General features: G+C 30.7%; 2 protein-coding genes across 3 annotated transcripts in view; one reads left to right on the top strand and one right to left on the bottom strand.

Moving 5' to 3' along the window:
• Positions 1–15,949, top strand: part of LOC111638182 (furin-like protease 1) — a 42,073-nt gene extending 26,124 nt beyond the window's left edge. Inside the window, exons 13-15 of the mRNA XM_023383856.1 lie at positions 2,169–2,324; positions 2,461–2,541; positions 15,402–15,949. Of these exons, the coding sequence (XP_023239624.1) occupies positions 2,169–2,324; positions 2,461–2,541; positions 15,402–15,814 (650 nt within the window). The 3' untranslated portion in view covers positions 15,815–15,949. The remainder of the gene's footprint in view (positions 1–2,168; positions 2,325–2,460; positions 2,542–15,401) is intronic.
• A 229-nt stretch (positions 15,950–16,178) lies between these two features.
• The window catches only part of LOC111638183 (uncharacterized protein C1orf43 homolog), a 53,581-nt gene continuing 48,429 nt past the window's right edge, over positions 16,179–21,330 (bottom strand). For both annotated transcript variants that reach the window (XM_023383858.1, XM_023383857.1), the window contains one exon: positions 16,179–16,770. In XM_023383858.1, the coding sequence (XP_023239626.1) occupies positions 16,587–16,770 (184 nt within the window). In that variant the 3' untranslated portion in view covers positions 16,179–16,586. The remainder of the gene's footprint in view (positions 16,771–21,330) is intronic.

The raw sequence follows: 21,330 nt of genomic DNA on the forward strand, positions 1-21,330 counted from the left end.
TATATGCTGGATTTTTCAGGCTATATGTAAGCAGTGTTTTAATAAAATTAACTAATTGGGTCTCCACCTTTTTGACCAAAAATTATGGCAGGAAAATTAATTTGGTTGTTGATTATGTTACGATTTCTTTAAAAAAAATGTTTGTAAAAATTGATTATGTAGATAGTATAGTACTGCATACATACATTTGGTATACAGTTTTTATCATAAAAAAGTGCCTGTGCTCAAAATATGGTAAACAATGCTAGAAGTATTTTATTTATGTTAATATAGCAAAGATACTCCTAATATAGAAATGAAGCCAAGAACAATTAATTTTACCATAATGGTGGAGTACTGATGTGAAAGAAATAAATGTGCCATCTGTGGTATGCAACATTGCAAACATGCTGAGAATATTCTCAATAAATCTGAATCAAATCAAGAAATTCAGAACTCAATAAAAATTTCACAAAGTATCAATACAAAAATTTAAATAATTTAAATAAATCTATTTACAATCTTCAAAAACTTTTTTAATATTGAAATTATTTTTGAAAAATTTAGAAATTCATCTGACTTTTTCTTCCCGCTATTGCATGAACGCAATGAATCGATGAATGTGTGTGGATCTTTATTTGCGTGTTAAAATGTTTGTTTTTTTAAAATACTTATAGGTATCACACAACTCAATGTATATATCAAATTTTAATTTTATTAAACAAGCTTAATGTTTAATTCTTTGCATTTTCTTAAGTTGGTTGTTGATGGATATTTTGTACCAATTTATTTTTGTTTGTGTATAAAATACTTCAAAAATTAAACTTATTTTATGATCAAATGGGTTATGTTTTGGGTTAAAATTATTAACATTTCTTTCCAGATAACTATTTGTATTTAATTGATACTGACTATTAAAAAAATTTATTAAACTTTGAAAATTCCCTTGTTTTTAATTTGGAGAGAGATTTTGTCAGAATAAACCAAATCAGAACTTAATAATTTAGAACTACAATAAATTTTCCTAAATTATTTCATTGTCGTTACTGCTTGCTTAAGACATAATTCCTACACTCTTGCTTTAAATGTAAATTGCTTAGAATCCATTTGTAAGAATATTCTACATAAAATTTCTGTCTCCAGGATTTAATTTCTGACTTAAATTTTTTTATTGATTCTCATTAAAGATGGTTTAGGTAAAAAGAAGCATAATAATAATTCAAACATGGCTTTGATTGCTGTGAAAATATGTTGGAACTAATTTTACATTTCATAATAAGAACGTTTTAAGTAATTATTTTAATACTTTATAGACTAATGTGTTGTATATGTTTGGTATGTTTTTAAATGTAATAATTATGTAAAATCTGATATTGTATAATTGTTTAATAGCAATAGTTTAGTCAAAAGTAGTTTTTAAACTTATTTTTAAGACTACCCAAATTAGAAAGAATTCTTGTTTGCAGTTAAGTCATCAATTAATCTTTTAATTTAGATCAAATCAGCAATAAATTCTTGTTAGATCAATACTATGACAACATTGCAGACCATTACAATGGATAAAATAAGTTTACTTTAACTCTTTCACAACTTACACATTTATGCTAAGTTTATTACTAATAAAATCAAATTAAAAGACTGAGGCAGCAAGATACAAACCACATGTTTCACATTGATTATATTTTATATCAAACAATTTAAAACAATTATACAGTTTAAAAACTAACTTTTTAAATTGTAGAATTCAATAATGTCAGTGTTAGGATTAATGTAGAAAATTTAATTTGTTTTATAAATTATTCTGTATTGTTAGTAATAATTAAATATTTATTATTCAAAGAATAGAATATAAATCTCTGCTTTTAGTAGAAAAATAATTCATCATAAATGTACTAAGATCATTTTTACATGTGCCCGAACATATGTATACAACAAAATTTCCAGACAATCTCTAAAAATACTAATTTTTGCAATAATTTGCATTTTACATCCCATTTTTGCATATAATGGCATCTTTAGTGTGATATTAGTATCAGTAGATGCCGTCAAAAATGTGAAATTGTGAAAGTTTGAATTGCCAAAAAAAGTTGACAACCACTGAATTAAAGAACCAATCTGAAATATGTTTTTGATTGAAGATTTTATCTGTAAAGTAATTCAGAAATAACTTTAAGTATTGTCCATTTCAGCTGCAGTTATTCTTAAGGATTGGTCATTAATATTATATGGAACTACTACAAATCCGGACAAAGCGCATCACTCCACAACAAACCAAGTGGGCAGGTCAACTTCTAGACATTCAGGAAATTCAGCAGCTCTCACCACAGCTTTGCCATCTAATAACGGTAACACTATCGAAATTTGTTCATTTATAATAAATGTAAAAATTTTCTAATGGTGTATTTTTGTTTTCCTGTCTATTTTCTTATTCTTTCAATTAAGAAATTTATCAAATTTATAACTTACTCTAATCAATTTCAGATGACAATAGAGATACCACCAGAGGCAATAGGAAAAATGCTAGCAGATGCACCAAGCTAGATTCTTCAAATCGGTGTTTAGGTTTGTTTTTGTTTGCAATCTTCGTATTGGTGGAGGGCATGTACTAACCAACAAATACTTTAGTTCTAACTGGTTACTACAATATTATCAAGAAATGTGTTTTTCAAGCATTCCAAAATCTATTGAGAACATACATACATATCAGATTTGATGTCACATGGAAGCATTTAGGATCATTCTTTGTATTCGTCATCTGTAAATTATTGCCATATTTGGTACATCACATCGGCACGACCCGTATAAAACTTCGTGCTCGGCAAGAATTTGTTATTAGCCGACACAGATAAATTTTAAACTGTTAACTTGAAAATTTATTTATTTTTTTAATGTATGTATAATATACAAATATTTTTATGAACATTATTATATACTGCATTTAAAATAGCAAAATTATACCTAAGCATTAAATTCTTTGCATGCAGTTTATGCTTATAAATATTTTAAGCACAAGGATTGATCGGGAAAAATAGTTACACTTCTTTTTATGCCAAGTGTGTGCGTTCTAAGTGAAAATTCTTTGCATTTTCTCACCAAAACTATAATTTTTAGCACACTCTTTATTGGTTTACTTGCTCGAATTCAAGCTCTCTTTCTAAATTAATGGCAGCAGATAAGTTAATTTTAATTTCAGTATTGGTCTTGTAAATATACAACAGGCCGGATTTTTTTTAAAATTTAACTTACAGAAACTTTAATATTGTGTGTGTGAGTTGCCATCTGTTATGAGGGTGTATTTTAAAATATTTTTTGTGTATTAATTATTATAAAAATCTTAATTTTGAGAATATAGACTATTAGCATTTACAATTTTTTTAAAATAAAATTAATGAGTAAAATCTTTATGTAGTTGGATCCCGTTCAAGATAAGACATGTGAAACCCCCTCTATTTCCCATCTCTTTATCTTTAACTGCCAAAATTTAATAGCACCAATCCATCCCCTTAACATACCTTTAAACCTCCATGCAAAATTTCAGAAATCTTTGACAAAAGAGATGGGCATTATTAAGCTTCAAACGAGTGAACAAAATTGCACATGCACACACTGATTGCCATACTTTCCCTCTTATATATCACATCTGGGGAAGTAAAAATGTCAAATGAACATTCTGTACATTTAAAATGAATCCCATACAAAATCTTTTGGAACTTCAAAGAAAAAAAAATGTCGGTAATGTCTATATATGCAAACTTTAAAATAGATCGGGAATTGGGTGAAAATTGAGTTGAGATTTTACCTAGACGCAGACTAAAAAGTGTGTTAAAATGGTGGCTATTTCTCTGTGCTGGTATGTCAAGAAACTGAAAGGTGTTTAAATCTAAAAATTGAGTGTACATATTTGAGATTATTTATTGAAGTTTACTAGCTTTTAGCATTTCACTTTCTTTGTTTTTTTTTGTTCAATATTACATACTTGTTGATCATATTAACTGGAGTTATTTATATCTGTATGTTGTTTGATCTAGGTAGATCGCATACAGTGTGATTGTAAAGTCCCTTTGCAGTGGGCCACATTCACATGGCTCAGCTGTGGTGATGTAACTTTCAACATGCAATCTGCCTGTGACATTGTTACTTTTTTCCTGAAGCTCCTCCCATTTCCCCGCTTGATTTTACGATTGCAAAGTATAATATGTCTTGGAAACAACTTAAAAATTTGTTGTCAATTATTATGTTGTTTAAGCTATTTTCTAAAATCCATATATTTTTTTATATGTAATATGAGTTTGGTATAATAGTGATGTATATAAAAAATCACTTTAATCCAAAATGGTTGATTTTTCTCATAGCCACACCAAGCTAGATTATTCAAGCCTTTATTGTAGCATATTTTTAAACAGATTATACATCATATTCATTTCGGGCTAATATGATCTTATAGCCGTCTTTGGTGCTATTGAAAACAATGTGTGATTTATAAGACTTGACATTGTTGTAATTATCAATAAAGATTTTTACAATATGATTTGTATATTTACATGCATGTACTAGGAAGAGAAAAAAGTACAATTTGAAACTCCATAACACATTCAATGTTTTCTGTATAAATACAATTATAAAATCTTAAAAAAGGGTTAAAAGACAACCATTACATCTATAATACAAATCAAAAACACTAAAATACTCCATATAATCTTCAAATACAATAAATAATAAATCTTATACTTGCTACACCCAATTTAAGTTACTGTAATTTTAACTTTTATACGCAAAGGTGATGGCGACTACAAATTGGTTTGCTTGCATGGTTGGAGTACTGTATAAGTGTGATATAATTGTATAATACAATTTTAATTATATCGTTAAAAAGGGTAGAATGTACTTACAAAATTTAGATTGTAACACCTATTCATATAAATTCACAAGTATAAAAGTTTTTTGTAATGTTCACACAAGTACATAGACAAAAAAGAATTACATTACTGTTAAACAAATTTTACAATATTAATTATATTGTATGCAAAAGCCTCTATTATTTCGTACCGTTGTGAATCAATGGTCATGCCATCTGAGATGTTAATTAGTTTATCTCTAGGATATTTTAAAATCTATATATGTTCTTTAAATTTTCTTTTATAGCTATCTTTTTCAGTTTGTAGTATTTTTATTTCTATTAATTTGGCAATTATTACTCATTGAATGTTTAAACCATGGTGAATTACTATATTTGAGGTGAATTGCTGCTTCAAGTTTTCTTTTTTCCAAGGCTCTGCCAGTTTCACCTACATATATTCTAGGGATATTACAATTGCATTCAATTTTATATACAGTTCCTTCTTTTGTAATATCATTTTTTTTTTGGTTATGTTATGTTGATTATTGATTCTTTTACATATGTTTTGAGATATTTTGTTAGTCAAAGATGGGGCCAAATTAACTTTATTTTGTTTGAGATTATTATTGCATTTTTCAAATATGTTTTGATATAAGGAAAGGTATAATAATTTCTGTCACATTTATATCTAGTGTTATATCTGTTCTTTAAGTATTGTTTGTTTTGTGTCATTTAATTAATTTTAACCTTGGGTAATCATTTAGTATGAATTTATTATCTAACAATTTTAATTCAATTTCTCTATTTTTAATATTTGTTGTTCTAATGTATATATATTTAATTCCATAATCAAAGTGTTCTTTTTTATATTTTCCAGGCTATATGAACTGTAATTGTTTTATCTACATTACATGGTTTTTTTTATATGTTAAAAAAGTAAACCTATTTAATTCATTAATTATAGTTATATCTAAATCATTTAACTTTGTTTTTTTCAATTTCTATATCAAATTGTGTCTTCATTAATGTCATTTATGATGATAAAGATATTTATTTCACTTATCAGATTGCTATCAAAAATTATTAAGTAATCATCAGTGTATATCTCATAACTAATTTTATACCTTTAATGTTGTTAATTATTTCATCTGTATCAGTCATAACTATTTCCACAAGTTTTGGCCCCATCTTTGACCCCATGCTTATCCCGTCAGTTTGTCTATAAAACTCGTCACATATGATAATAAGATATGCTACAATAAACTCTTGAATCATTTAGCTTGGTGTGGCTGTGAGAAAAATAAACTGTTTTGGATTAAAGTGATTTTTTTTATATACATCATACATTTTTTGCTAATGAATTATTAAGATGGTTTATTAGAATATTGCCCGTTGCTGTTTACAGTAAGATTCCGGCTCTAAATAAGATGGGAGACCCCCAGAATTGTAAACTCATACATGTTTCATGTTATAGCAGCTAAAACAATGGGATAATATCTCTAAGCTAAGAAGCAGGTAAGTCATTGCCACGAATTTCCTACTGCGCAAGGTTTCAGATCATTTGTGACAGGTGCTAAGCATCATCACAAATNTCTTATAGGGGGATCTACTGTAATTAGATTTGTGGAATATATTAATTATAGTTAAGTGTTGTTTTGTAGATATCTTTTTAATATATTTGGCTACCGTCTGCTGCAATGTAATTGTATTGACCAGTTTGTTTGCAATTAAAAACGTCCTTATACCTCTCTACAAATTACGGCACCAAAAATTTATAAATCTATTTGTTTTACACCGGTTATTGGCCTATTCAATAATTTGATAAATTGATTAAAATAAACAATCCAATTGTAGATATTTTGACAGCCTAAGTTGGTAATGCTGAGGTGTGCCATGATGCTTATTTGTATTATGAAAAGCTCAATAACTACATTGATAAAGGAGTGGGGTGCTGCGAGAAGAAAAATTGCCAAGTTGGTGGTGCCACTATTAGAAGAAAGCTATCACTTAGTTCTGCGTTTTTTGAGATTTAATCTTTGTTAATTATCTTGCTGCGGCAAGATTGACTGTTCCGTTTTGCACATTATATCAGTTATTGCCTTATCAGCAAATTCTAATAAAAATGAAAATTTTAGACCACTTTCAGACTATCCACTCAGTTGTACGAGTGTACCAGTGATGGACATGCTACTAAGCAGCACCACATAAGCCAAATTATATAATGGCCAACGGAAGCTTTGTTGAGGACACTCGATGACCTCAAGTTGGTCTGTATGGAAAGCTCTGTGGCTCAAATCTATCTACCTTTCACAGATAAATGCTGTTAACATCTGTGTGAAAGCACGTCTTCAAAATATAAGAATTTCAACAAGATGAACAGATTTGATTGAGGAAGCAGCTAAAACAATGGGATAATATCTCTAAGCTAAGAAGCAGGTAAGTCATTGGGTGCCACGAATTTCCTACTGCGCAAGGTTTCAGATCATTTGTGACAGGTGCTAAGCATCATCACAAATAACATGATTGCTCATAATGTGTTTCTTGTGATATCAGTTTTCTTTAGAGCAGAGTATTGCATTAATTGTATGGCCATACTTCACAAATTTGAGCACTAACACTTCAGATATGTCCCAGAAGACCATGGTAGTACTTTGGGAGCCGAAAGAGCAATTTAAACTTTCATTCTCGGGAGAACCTTGCTTTTCATTTCATATCTCCACACTTACACTTCCACGTAAATTGACAGAGCCAGTCAATTGCAATGCAACATAAACTTGTCTATCATGCAAATAATATTGAGGGATATTCAGAGATGTCATATAGTTGTTGTTAATGCTCAAGGCACCAAGGACGTGATCCTCATGCTCTTTGTGTACGTCCATAACGGGATGCATATTGCAAAACCCGATAAATGGTAATATTTTAACTTTGGAAAACAAAGATGCTTCATTTTCACACCAATATTCATATTTTCTGCTTTATTCTAAAATGCACAAGTTTTGCATTATGTTTCCTCGTCTTATATGCTTTAGTTATCTGTTGGATTCCCACTGTGCTTTCCAAGCACAAAAAGCTTTCATCCTTTCTTGCACTTCTCCAATTATCTTGCCATTTTAAACTAATGCATGTTGTGAGTGACTAGAATATTTAATGTATCCTAAAATATGCATAGGTTTGCAATTGTATATACATGCAATAAATTGTGTAACTTTTTTCTGATTGTTCTATTAATTTTTTAAAAATATTATACAGTAGATCCCCCCTATAAAACCGTTTCCTATAGTTATGATTCCTATAAAAATTGTGGCAGTATCCATAAACAACGGTAAAAATAACTCCTATAATACGTAAAACGTCATCGGGCAGCCGAACTACTTTCCCGCCGTCNTATCTACCTTTCACAGATAAATGCTGTTAACATCTGTGTGAAAGCACGTCTTCAAAATATAAGAATTTCAACAAGATGAACAGATTTGATTGAGGAATTCCACTCGGTGGTGCTACCGAGTGGCCCATCTTAAATCAAAGCAGCCTTAAATCTTAATCTTTTTTGTTGTTTACATGCATGTACAAAATTACATTTTATATGGCATATCAGCATACTTGTAAAATCAATATCAGTTTTTGCTAAATTAGTGATATTTAAAGATTATATGCCAAACTCCCGATTATCCATACTAATTAGTGCACTTAAAATGCAGATAATCCAAAATAGCCCTCTGAACTATAATAAAATATTCAGAGGTTTTAATTGAATTATGGTGTGTGTGTGTGTTACTGTGAATGACCGATATTTGGCAAATGTCAACATTCACACAGTCGTTATGTGTATGTATGAAGTATTTGATAAATATCATTATCATTATTTCCCACTTACACCAGCAAATGTTGACATTTACCATGTACTGATGGTGAATGTTGAATAAAAATATTTTTATTATGTTAAGACAAAAATGCAACTTTTTAATATGTCAAAACAGGAGAAAGCTTAAGTAACAGCACATGTAAATAAACTGTTGAACCTAAAACGAACAGTACATTCTAAATCAGAAAAGAAAATAATACCAATAATAAACTTACACATAAATTATGTGATTAACGTTATACAATCTTATTTATTGCAACAACTTAAATTGTTATGGCACTTTGAATTGCACAAGATTCCCTTGCTTTTACAACTGCATTTATTTGTGGAACACTTCTATTTGCAATTACAGCGTGTATAGCCTTGCCTTCCACTTCTCAAATTAGTTGCAGCTGCTTCTCTCAGCGACATTTCTTGAAAAGAAATTTCATCTCTAGGAAAGTAACTTTTCTTTACAAATTACAAACTGATTACGGGTATAAAGCTGCTTGAGGGTACCATTTTTGTTTGCTAATTTATAAAAGTCGGAGTCTTCTATTCCAACAACAACCACTAACACATTTCAGGCATCTGTATGACCACGGTCAACATCAGGGACTTGTATTTGTACTGTACATATCACCAATTTGAGCAGAAGGAAACGGCGAAGAATTTGGCCACAGACTGTTGCCTCTCTGTCGACATTGTCTTCTTGGGTGTTGTTTTGACCTCCACCAAAGCTTATCTGTGCTTGTCAACATACACTGACGATTGTTCGAATGTATAATAATATAACCAAATATTTGGTCTTTTATTGACATATTTTTTGTGTGTTGACATTCACTGGAGAATATCAACATTCTCTAATTTCTGTCTTTAACAGTAACATATATATATAGCTCACTCAACTCTGTTATAACACAATGCAAGCATGAGTCCAAAGTTTTGTACTGCAAAGCACAGACTTTGCACACTGTAAAATAATAACCTGGAACTAACGACCCGTCACACTTTTGTCCCTTAGAATTGACGGTTGAGGGAGGAAAGAAAAGCCAAATGTCACTTACGGTAATTCTAATGTTTTGACGATGCACGGATAATCAGGAGTTTGGCGTAGTTCAAACTTGAAGGATACTCCATTTAAATTTTTATTTGATAGAACATGCACTAATACTTAGAATATATACTTAATTATCTAAATGGTTATTTTACAAATTTGATACAGTATCTATAATGTAAAATTTGGCATTTTAACTATAAAAACATGTTGAAAATACTGGAGTTACAATGCATTTCAACAGTTTTCTAGCAGATAAATTATGCATCCATTCTTCATGCATTAGTGTTAGAGTAAAAAAATGAACAAAACTTTTGTTATGGGCTTTCTTATACTGTACTACTATTAAAGTAAACTCCTCTTGCAGTTATCGACCTCTTTTAGGACTTGCTGTGGTTTGTCACTGTTGCAAAGCGGGATGTGCTTTTTTGTTTTAAGGAACGAATACATTTGCAAGGGACATTGAGGGAGTAAGGAAATATTGTTTGAATGTCTTACCGAGAAAGATATATGTCCAGAAACAATAGATGTATTGTGGCAAGGTTCTGTTCTTTACACATTGGGTCGTATGGCTTTGTGCCTAGAATTTTATCTTATTTCATTCCGGCAAATCAGATAATAAGGATTTTTTTCTTTTTTTGTTAAATGAGTAATTTTTACATTGAGGCTGGCATTTGGTTGGGTAAAATGTTTTTGTGGAGATTTTTTGAAGTTTCACACGGTTTGTTTGCTCACTTGCTTGCTCCAGATGCATTTTCTTATCTGCCGACTTTTTGACATTCCTATAACAGTTTAGTCCTACCACACTGCCCCAAAAGACCAGAATAAATACGATTGCACAAACAGGGGGACTTGACGTACAAGAAACAGATACCCTTGTCTTGTGATTTCGTGAAACATAATACAAACTTATAACAAAAAAATTTTTAGTAAGCAATTTGTTATTACAAGAAGCAATTAAGTATTAACAATTTATCACCCATTTTTAAACAAATTAATGTAATTATTAGATTCCTATGTCAGAGTACACTATAAAATTATTTACAGTGTAAATACTATAATTGTACAACAATGTATCATAAGATTTTCACAAAGTGTTATATACATAGAAAAATTTATCAACAATTCAATTCATTATTACTCTTCAGTTATTCAAGAAATTTATCAGTACTCTCCACCATCAATTACCGATAATATGTACAGAGTAACATGAAAATGGGAGGTACGTGTAGTGAGTGCAAATCTATCTAATGTAAAAAAGCATTGCACAATTTGTACATCCGAATTTTACAGCATACACTGTAAAACAGCATCATGCGCCTTGCAAGATTTTTAAAATATTGGGATGCATAAGGATTACTTCCCCCATACTAAAAATTTTCAACTATCTAATCTTACAATAACAGACTGCTTGGTTAACCTTTTGTATTTTGAGTGTCTAGTTTTGTGTTCAAACCAGACTGTTTTCATAATAATTTTGGCATTAGGGAAAATATCCTGTCTTGAAAGAATCTTAGAACTTTGTAACATTAGTGTAGAAATTAGCAACCAAACATGTTAGATATCTTTTAAAATACTTCACGATATGTAATGTGCTGTAACAAAATTCTTTAGCATCACTTAAAACTAGTTTTATGTATGTTAAATATTAATTTACTATATTTAAAATTTAAATATTGTAAAAGCTATATTGTATATATAATTTTAAATTTTTTTAAATATACAAATAAGAAAACTCAAAATGCTCAGGTTACTTACACTAAATTGTAAGATTTTTAATTTTATATTTATTAATAAAGTATCAAGTTCTGAAATGATGACTCTTTTCATTAGCTGGTCGACACCATTATATTTTTGCAACAGGTTCATCCGTAAACTATGTTTAGGGGAGGGGTTTCAGACCACATAGGGGGAGGGATAGTTAAGGTTAAAAACCAAGTGGCTATAATAATTTAATAAAATAAATTACATACTGTATTTGACTAAATATTGTCTTATTAAGTTAATGCGGATCATGCGCTGACAATGCAAGAAAATCAGTTAAGCACAAGTTCTCTTTGTAATACTGCTTACCCTCTTTATTTGACTAAAATGTCATGTGTTTGCTTAACCCGCTTAAGAACTATCAACAAAATCTAAATGTCAAAAAGTATTATCTAATTTCTGATCCATCCGAATTCACAAATTAAATAGAAACCTACATGGGTCCTGCTTAAAAATTTTTTACCCTCTAAAAAGAGTAAGAATGGAAAGTAAATTTAATCTATTCTGTATTCATCCAGAAATGAATGTCATTTTTATAACAGTTTAAGTAAGTTGGGTTATAGTTTTACTCCTTGCACCCCACGAGCACTAAGAGGGCTTTTCTCCTCTGTATCCAAAACAGGAGCAGTTGCACGAGGGATGGGACCTGACATATCCGAGAGAGAGACCCACGAAAAATTCTGGGAATCGTTCTCTGGTTTCACAGAATGGAGGGCCAGTGCCCTAATTCATTAAATCCACAATATTGCTATAATTTCACTTCAAACTACATCCGACAAAATTTATAGTTATTGCATTATTTAGTTTATTACAAATTTTGAAAAATGCAACACTTCTCCCCGCCAAAAAAGTTGTTTATGAACTTCTGTAATGAAATATGACAGCATATTTCATTATGAGATTTCTTGGTTATTCTAACTTAAGAATGACAATAATCTTACAAATATCAATTTGTTGAAAATAGTATCCTAACCTAGTTATGATTTAACTCAAGTTATTTAACGTTTTTAATTATTTAGGCATATTTTCAGTTGATGTAATCGGATGTAAGGTTAACCCTCTTATAACGCAGTACTTGTTCTATTGAAATTACATCATATGATACAAGAGTTTGTATGAAATTGTCTTTCATTTACAATAGTTTGAATATTCCCCCTATATGGCGAAATCTTTACTTTGCCATGAAAAATTCACATGTAAAAAATTTTGGAACATAAACCCATTTTTTATACGTAATATGATATTTATAACAGAGTTTATGTGGAACCTAACTACGTTACACGAGGGTTTTTAAAAAATTTGTTCATAAAATTTCTGTGAAATCATTAAAAACTTGTATAATTTATGAAAAATAAAATATATAAACAAAACTTCAATAAATTTTTATAGAACTTTTTTAAATACATTAAATCAATTTTTTCTTTTATAATTAAAATTAGATGGCTAAACATTTAAAAATTAATTACCAATAATAATACAATTATTTATACAAACCAAAATCTAAGTTACATAGTTTTTACAGGATGCATTATTGTATTTATTGGATTTTCTTGATAAGTTCTTTGATGCTAAACTTTAGTTTTATTAAATTAACAAAATTCATTCAAATTCAAGATTTTAATTCTCAGAAAACACTTGATATGTTTACATTTTGTAAACATTAATCCTAGCCTGACAGTCAGTGTTTCTAGAATTGACTACTAAATTTGTTTTCAAATTATGTGTATGAAAATTTATGTAGTTTATCAAAAATGCAAATGCTGTCGGCCACTGTGTCAAAATGTAATCTATTTAGTACAGAATTATCATTTTAACACTTGCTTTCCATATAATTTAACATTGAGATAATTGTATTTGGTCTACAGTAACGTATTGTAATATGGTGAAACTTGGTTAACTCGAAGTTGTTTTCTTTTGCCGATCGTCTAGCCTGGGGATTTGTGCGTTATATCAACTGGTAAACAGCTCAAATTCGAGTTAAACTCGAACAGGGTTTTATTAAAGTTTTTTCATAAACATTTTAACAATATAGTTAAAATGTTTTTTTAAAGTATGTTAATNACTGTCTATCTTCCAAATTTCGCCACTAGGGGTGGTACTGTCATTTGCATTAGGTCAGGCGTAGTCGCTTTACTATACTGTTACCTCACTTGCATAGCTGCAGCTCTCTCTGTTCACAAGAATTTTCTGGTTAAAGGGACTTTCCTATTCACCCTGTACACTGACAGGGTGTATCAAAACTCACGGTACAAACATCAGGAGGTGATACAACACAACTAGACAAGCATAAATCACTCTACAATGCATGCTCAGAACTCAAGCAGTGAAGCACTAGAGGGCAGTACTTGCTGTTTCATAAAATGATAAATAAGAATTACAGAGGAATGAAAGAAAACCAATGAATTTAAGGAAAATGTTTCATTCAACATTTTATTACAGCAACTGGAAGGTTCTCGGATCTGGCACCCGTCTTGTCGGAAAAGGACTTCCCTTGCATTTCTGTCTGCAGCTAATGTACATGTAATGCATATCTGCCTTCTGATTTGTGTATGCATCCATCTCATCAGTAATCCACAGCACAAATGATGAAAGCTGCTGTGAACAGCACTTTTACTGTGTTTGCTGGGAAGTGCCCTCTAGCAGTTTACTACTTGAGTTCTAAACAAGCATTGTAGGATAATTTGTGCTTGTCTAGTTGTGTTCTATCACCCTCTATCGTTTGTATCATGAGTTTTGATACACCCTATATAGAATCAGTCGAATGTATTAACAGAATTTAGAACTGATTTTATGGTATATTTGGAAAAAAAAATCTCTTATGAACATGGATCCTATTATCAGTATTTAAAAAGCTACAGCTTTGCAAACAAAAAAAATTACATGATTCATGTTTTGGATAGTAGTAAACAGAACCAATAAGTAAAAAGCAACATGTTTTTCAAAAAGAGTTTATTAAACAAAGCAACAGTATAATACTAGGTTTACAAAATGTGATTAAACATCATCCACAACTTCGATGCACTTTGTATCACAAGTGTATATACTATATACAATAGAAGAAAGGACAGGGATATGGCATCAACCAGTATTCAATGTGCTGTACATTTAAAATGTAATGCATTTTTATTCAACTAATATATTTATAAATAATATGTAGCCCAAAAAAGTAGCCAATGCGCCAAATGATATTTTTTACGCCAAACTAATAAAAGGGTAGCCAAATTTGGCTCAAAGTTGACAAATCTTGCAATGCTGGAAGGAATACTAAATAAAGCTGGTGTTGGGTTCAAAGGATTACAGACCCAAATGCGGGGAAAGGAAAGATTGGACAAAAATGAGGAAGGTTGGAAAATTAAGGGTCAATATGTGCATAACAGAAGGTCTATTTAACCATTCTCACTACTTTTTATCTTTTGGCCTTTCTCTCCTTTCCCTGAATTTGACTCTATACTCCTTGAGTCACAACTCCAGCTTTACTTAGTATACCTTCCTCATTCACACATTTCCAAGTATTTGAAAATATTTCCTTTCCACTCAAAAATAAAATATATATAAAGGTTTATGGCTTTCTGAAACTTCTTTGAGTTTATGCCATTGAAATAAAAGAAAAAATATGTCTGTTTTGTTTATACATTTATTGGGTCGCATGCGGCCCGTGGGATGGACACCCGTTCTACATAATAAAACCCACGGAAATATTGTTGGTTGGATGGTTTAGGGGCCATTAATAAATCAATGCATAAAATCTTTATTCTTACCTCAGCTCTAAGTCTGAATTATTTTCACCCAACTGTTTCGAGTTAACCAAGTTCCTTCATTACCCAAGACCAATTAATCATTCGTACTTAAAGTAACAAATTTATACAGTTGTTTAAGAACAATTTTAACATTACTAAATATAAAACTTCATTATTTTTCAGATTGTAAGAAAGAGGAGTTTATTTTACATGAGCAGTGTGTTACTGTTTGTCCCACTGGATATACAAATATAACTATAGATCAAGACAGGGCATTGTGTGTTGTTTGTCACTACACCTGCTTTTCTTGTTTTGGTCCCAATGATTATCAGTGTTTATCGTGCCATGGAGACTCTGTTCTAACAGATGATCAGTATTGTTTGCCCAAGGTATTGTCTGATCGGCTCAGTGTTATTGGCAAGTGGTATGTTGCTGTGACTGTTGTATTTGTATTTTTAAGTATCATGATAGTCTCTGCATTTGTTTATGTATTTCTCTACCATTCCAATCTATTTTGTAAAAAAAATGAAGGTTATGTTGGCCTAGAAAAAACAGAACCACTACAGTTCAGCCTTCATGACAGTGAAGAAGAATAATGTAGTTTATTTTGGTTTTTGTTAAATTCATTCTCAAATTTTATTTTTTTATACGGTGCATGAATTTAAAAATGAAAATTCAAGCAATATCATGTTCAAAGATGAACATGGCATTTTATATTTTTACACAAGTTTTAAAATTACTTAACCATGAATATCCTTAATACTAAACCAAACTGCCTAACTTAGTATTTTGGATACTGATATGGAAATTGTTATTTTGTACTTCTATTTTGTAATAAAATTAATTTTCTTAAAATTCTGTACACAAATTTAATTCAGATTGTTCTCAGGCACCTGTCTCTACAGAGATAAATGTTTTATTTAAATGAGACAAAACTGCCTTTTAGTTTCCAATATTTATTGTCATCAATACTTAATAAATAAATTTTTTTGTTCCGATATATACAGAATATTCACAAATAAGCATTTAACCTAAATATTTTCATATGACAAAATAGATTTAAAATATCAAATTTTATAAGGAAAATAGAAACAAAATTTTAGAAAAGTGATATAAAAGTGAAAGAAATTTACTGTATTTTTTTTTTATCTTGATTGCAAAAGTTTACAACTACATTACAACTTATTTAAAAAAATATAGCTTTGATCTTCAATTTAATATATATCCATTTGAAACCATTCACCTGGGAAAGAGAAGAGGCTCAGAATTTAAAGGCAACTGGTTGAAAATTGTTTCCTTACAATTTTCAAATGGAAACCAATCCTTTTTGATTAATATGGATGACAATTTGTAAAGTGAACAGGGAAGCTAAACAGTTGTTTCATTCATAGATTCTTCTTTGTTCATATTTAGAGACATTGGCCTTTTCAACAATATTGGAGGCTGTTTCTCATTCATTTTCTCATCCACATCCATAAAGTTCTTAAGATGTTCAGTGAGAACTTTTAATTTACTTCCATCTAATTTCTGTGATGGACAGTTTTCATTTAAGCTGAAAATAAGAAAATAAATATATATTAGCTATGTTTAATAAATACAATAATTTAAATAACTAATTTAATATTAATATTATTAAAGTGCTAAAAAAAGGGAAATTTATCAGTTTTGAGATAAGAATTCTTAATATATTTTTTGTTGGAATAGATGTTTACTCTTAGTTTCATTTAAATTCACTTAACATTAATTGTGTATAAATTTTACTAAAAATCAAGAAGAAACCAAATATGTAGTGAATTAGGAAAGAAAGCATTTAAGAATTGATTGATAGTTTTTATACTGAATATAAAATATCATTCTAAGTATTTGTTTTGAATGTTAATTCTCAAATGTACTGAATATGATTTTTATGAAACCATAGTCATTTTAAGGTTAGAAGAGTTTTGTTAGATGTATAGTAAGAATTATATATACAGTTATTCATTCAAGATGTTTTGACATTTTTGTTAAGGTAATCAATTCTTATCCTACAGACAGCATGTACAGTACATGTGCAGAAAAATTTGAAACATGTGAATAATCCTCTTCCTTAATGGAGATTGGTACCAAGATTACTGCAATATGTAGTCAAATGAAGAAAAATATTGACTGGTGTATGTGTATGTTAATATGTTGTGTTCCTTGTCTTGGCTGATTTTTTTGTCTGTCAATTGTCTTTGATTAATGCACACTAACTGAATATATCACTGAAACAATGACCAATGAGATGATTGAAGTTTAAGTTTCATTATTAGATCATGTCTAAGATTAGAAATGATTCCGAAGAATTTCCTTGATTAGGGAACAAATCAAACTCAAATTTCCTGTTATTACAACACATTAACATTAAATAATAAACACTTCTTTACAATGGGCGAATTTTAAATAAATTAAAATGATCTTATTCCTAATTTAACAGAATCTCAATCAAGAACAATAATTAATGGTGACAAAATGATATTTCATGGACTAACATTACAATGTTTACAAATCTCCAAAACAAAGAAGCGCCTACATAAATTCTGCTTTTATGAGAAATACTTTCTTATAATTAATTCCATGATAATACAATTCTTTATTAATATATGGATATAAAGAAAAAATGTCATTGTTCAGCACTCACTTTCTAACAAAATTGCTAAAATACAATAGAATCCATTTATTGTGATCAGAAATGGCATGTCTTAAAAGTTAAGAAAAGTTTTACTAGTATTTTATTGCAGAGCTTCAGGTAAAAAATGCACACTAAAAGCTTTGAATTTCAGTTATGTTTTGATGCTAATAGGCAATGATTAACCATTATCAGCTATTGTTAACAATGACAATAAACAAAAAATTAGCAAGTAAATAACTAGTGGTTTAAATATTAACACTTCTAACTGTTGTTTGCCTGCTATTTCTGCAGTACTGTTAATTAATAAATCTTTATTATTATGTTGGGTTTTATGAGTTATACTCGGTTCACACCGGTGGCTCTGTACTATGCCGGACCAGAGTCAAGGCATAGCAACCAAAACTAAATAAGTGTGTCAGTGTCTGTATTCAGAAATTTCCTAACAATGTGGCATGTATTCAATATAGTGGCCTTCTGTAGTGTGATGTATGTATTTCTATTCAATTGTAATGTTCCCAGGCTTTTGTGTAGTGTGTGTGGTATCACACCTGTACAGGAGAGAATGACAGGTACAATAAGCACCCTATCCATCCTCCACAGATGCCTTATTTCCTGGGCAAGTTCTGTGTACTTGCTAATTTTCTCAGTGCATGCGTTTTGTAGTCTACATTGTGAGTGTTTGGAATGGCTATGTCTATAATGTACAGTAGACCTCCCTATAAAATGGGTTCCTATAATTAAGATTCCTATAACATGACGAAAAAATTGCGACGGTATCCGTATAAAACGGTAAAAAAACTCCTATAATTAAGTAAAATGTCATCGGGCAGCCGAACTACTTTCCGCCATCCAGCGCCACACTATGGAGAGATTACTATTGTCTGTACAGTATTATATATAAATTAGGTACTGTATATATAATTATATATTAACTTAATTTATTGTAATTTTATTATAATTATATATATACTTTCAGCCATCTAGCACCACACTACGGAGAGTTTAGGCGAGTAAGTTGTTTACTATCGTCTGTACAATATGTAAATTAGGTACTGTATTAGACGTAGGTCTAATACAGTACCTAATTTACATAAAATTACAGTACTGTAATTTTATACATTTCTTGTGAAAGAAACATTTCTTATTCAACAGCCATAAAAATTATTTATATTAATGATGTCTCCAAAGTTCAACAAAGTTTTCACAGAAAAATAAGTTATCAGAAATCGACTGCGGTTTGGTGTGCTGCTCCGCGACGAAAACAAGCTTGAGCAATGGCGATGTTGAATGGTGCACACTCAGTAAGTAATCCTACAATTTTTTGTTTATAGTGTAGTTTATACGGATTATTTTCAAAAAAAATATACGTATTTTGGAAATGTTGAGTCGGATTAGTCTAGAATCGATTAATTTTAAGGAAGAAAACCTTTCAAACCGCCGTAGTCCGTAAACTTCACACGTATCGGGCTGTGATTCGCAAGGACTCGTAAGAAATCGATTCATAAAGAATGGAACGTATCTACCGTCTTATGTTTGTCAATGAGTGTGATGTCTGGTCTGTTGTGGTAAATTGTTTTATCTATGATTATGGCTCTGTCGTCGTACAGTTTGTGCGTGTTGTTTTCCAATACTGTCTGTGGAATATATTTGTAGTATGGTTCGTGAATGTCTAATAATTTGTGTTTCTTTGCAAGCTCATGGTGTATTATATTTGCTACTTGATTATGTCTGTGTAAATAATCTGTCTGTGCCAAGAGCTTGTACCCAGATGTAGTGTGTTGTATTGTTTCTGGCATGATGTGACATTTTCTGCATGTGTCATTTGTGAGTGTTGTATCTTTGAGTATGTATTTTCTGTAGTTTTTAGTATTTATGACCTGATCCTGTATGGCAATCATGAATCCTTCCGTCTCCCCAAAGAGGCAATCCCGATCTAACCAGCTGTTTGACGCAGTTCTGTCAACAAAATCCTGGGCCAGGTCATAAGGATGCCTGCCAAGGAGTGCCTTTCAAGCCCACGCTTGCTTGATGATTTCTATGTTTTTTATATGTTGTGTCACATCTGTATGATGTGAGTGTAAGTTTAATGGTGTGTTATTTGAGTCTGCTAGAGTTACTGCTTTATGTAATTGTAATGTTTCTTGTAGAAAAACTCTCGCAGTGATTGTATTTGTTTGTAGTAAAGGTTAACTATGTCAATCAGGCCACGTCCGCCATCTTTACGTGGAAGGGTTAATCTTTCTGTGGCAGATTTAGGATGATGTTGTTTATGCTTAGTTAGTGTTGTTCTTGTTTTCCTTTGGAGTTGCTCGAGATCTGTGTGAGTCCAATGTATAACTCCAAAAGAGTATGTGAGTACTGGGATAACATATGTGTTTATTGCTTTAACTGTGTGTTTTGAGAATGGCATTTAACCTATTTTGGTATTCTTTAATTAATCTTTGCTTTATTTGTGTATGTTCCGTTAGTTTGGCCTGTTGGAATCCTAAATACTTGTAGAATTCCCCCTCTTCCATGGATTCAATAACATCCCCATTTCCAAGTGCAAAATCTTCTTTCTTCAGGATTCCTTTTTCTATGTGAAGCTTTTTGCATTTGTCTAAGCCAAACTCCATTTGTATGTCCTTGGTGTATGAGTGTGTGATATGTAGGAGCTGCTGAAGTTGTTTTTGTGTGGATGCATAAAGTTTTATGTCGTCTATGTACATGAGATGTGACAGTGTAAACTGTGTTGTTATTTCATGTCTGATATTGTAGCCATATTGCGTGTTGTATAACATGTTGGATAATGGGTTCAGGGCTAGGCAGTACCAGAGAGGACTCAAAAAATCTCGTTCAAAAATTCCTCGCCTAATGAATATTAGGTTTGTTTGTATGGAAGTGTTACTAACCTTGAGATGTAGTGTTGTTCTTCAGTGCTGCATAGTGTTTTGGAAAATGCAATGAGTAATGGATGTATTTTGTACACATGTACAATATGTAGCAGCTGACTGTGTGGAACATTGTCAAATGCTTTTCTGTAGTCTATATATGCCATGTGTATGTTTCTGTGTTGTTTGTGTGCTTGCCATAGAATGACTGGATCTATGAGTAAGTGTTCTTTGCATCCCCTGTGATTTCTACTGCAAGCTTTTTGTTGTTCTGTAAGAATGTCGTGTTCTTTAACATGTCTGTATATTTGGTTTGCGACACATGCTGTCAATAATTTGTAGAGTGTTGAAAGACAAGTAATTGGTTTGTATTGTGTGGGGTCTATGGTGGTAGTGTTTTTAGGTTTCATGTAGGTGATGCCCTGAGTAAGAAAATTTGGCATGTTTCGTGGGTTGATGATGATGTGTGTTAGATGTTTAGCTAGTTCCTGGTGCAGTGATGTAAACTTTTTATACCAGAAATTGTGAATGTTGTCTACACCAGGTGTCTTCCAGTTGTGTGTTCTGTTAACAGCGTAGCGAATGTCGTGTA

The sequence above is a fragment of the Centruroides sculpturatus genome, unplaced genomic scaffold, assembly GCF_000671375.1.
Source record: "Centruroides sculpturatus isolate CEXI.00-Female unplaced genomic scaffold, Cexi_2.0 scaffold767, whole genome shotgun sequence".
Lineage (NCBI taxonomy): Eukaryota > Metazoa > Arthropoda > Arachnida > Scorpiones > Buthidae > Centruroides > Centruroides sculpturatus.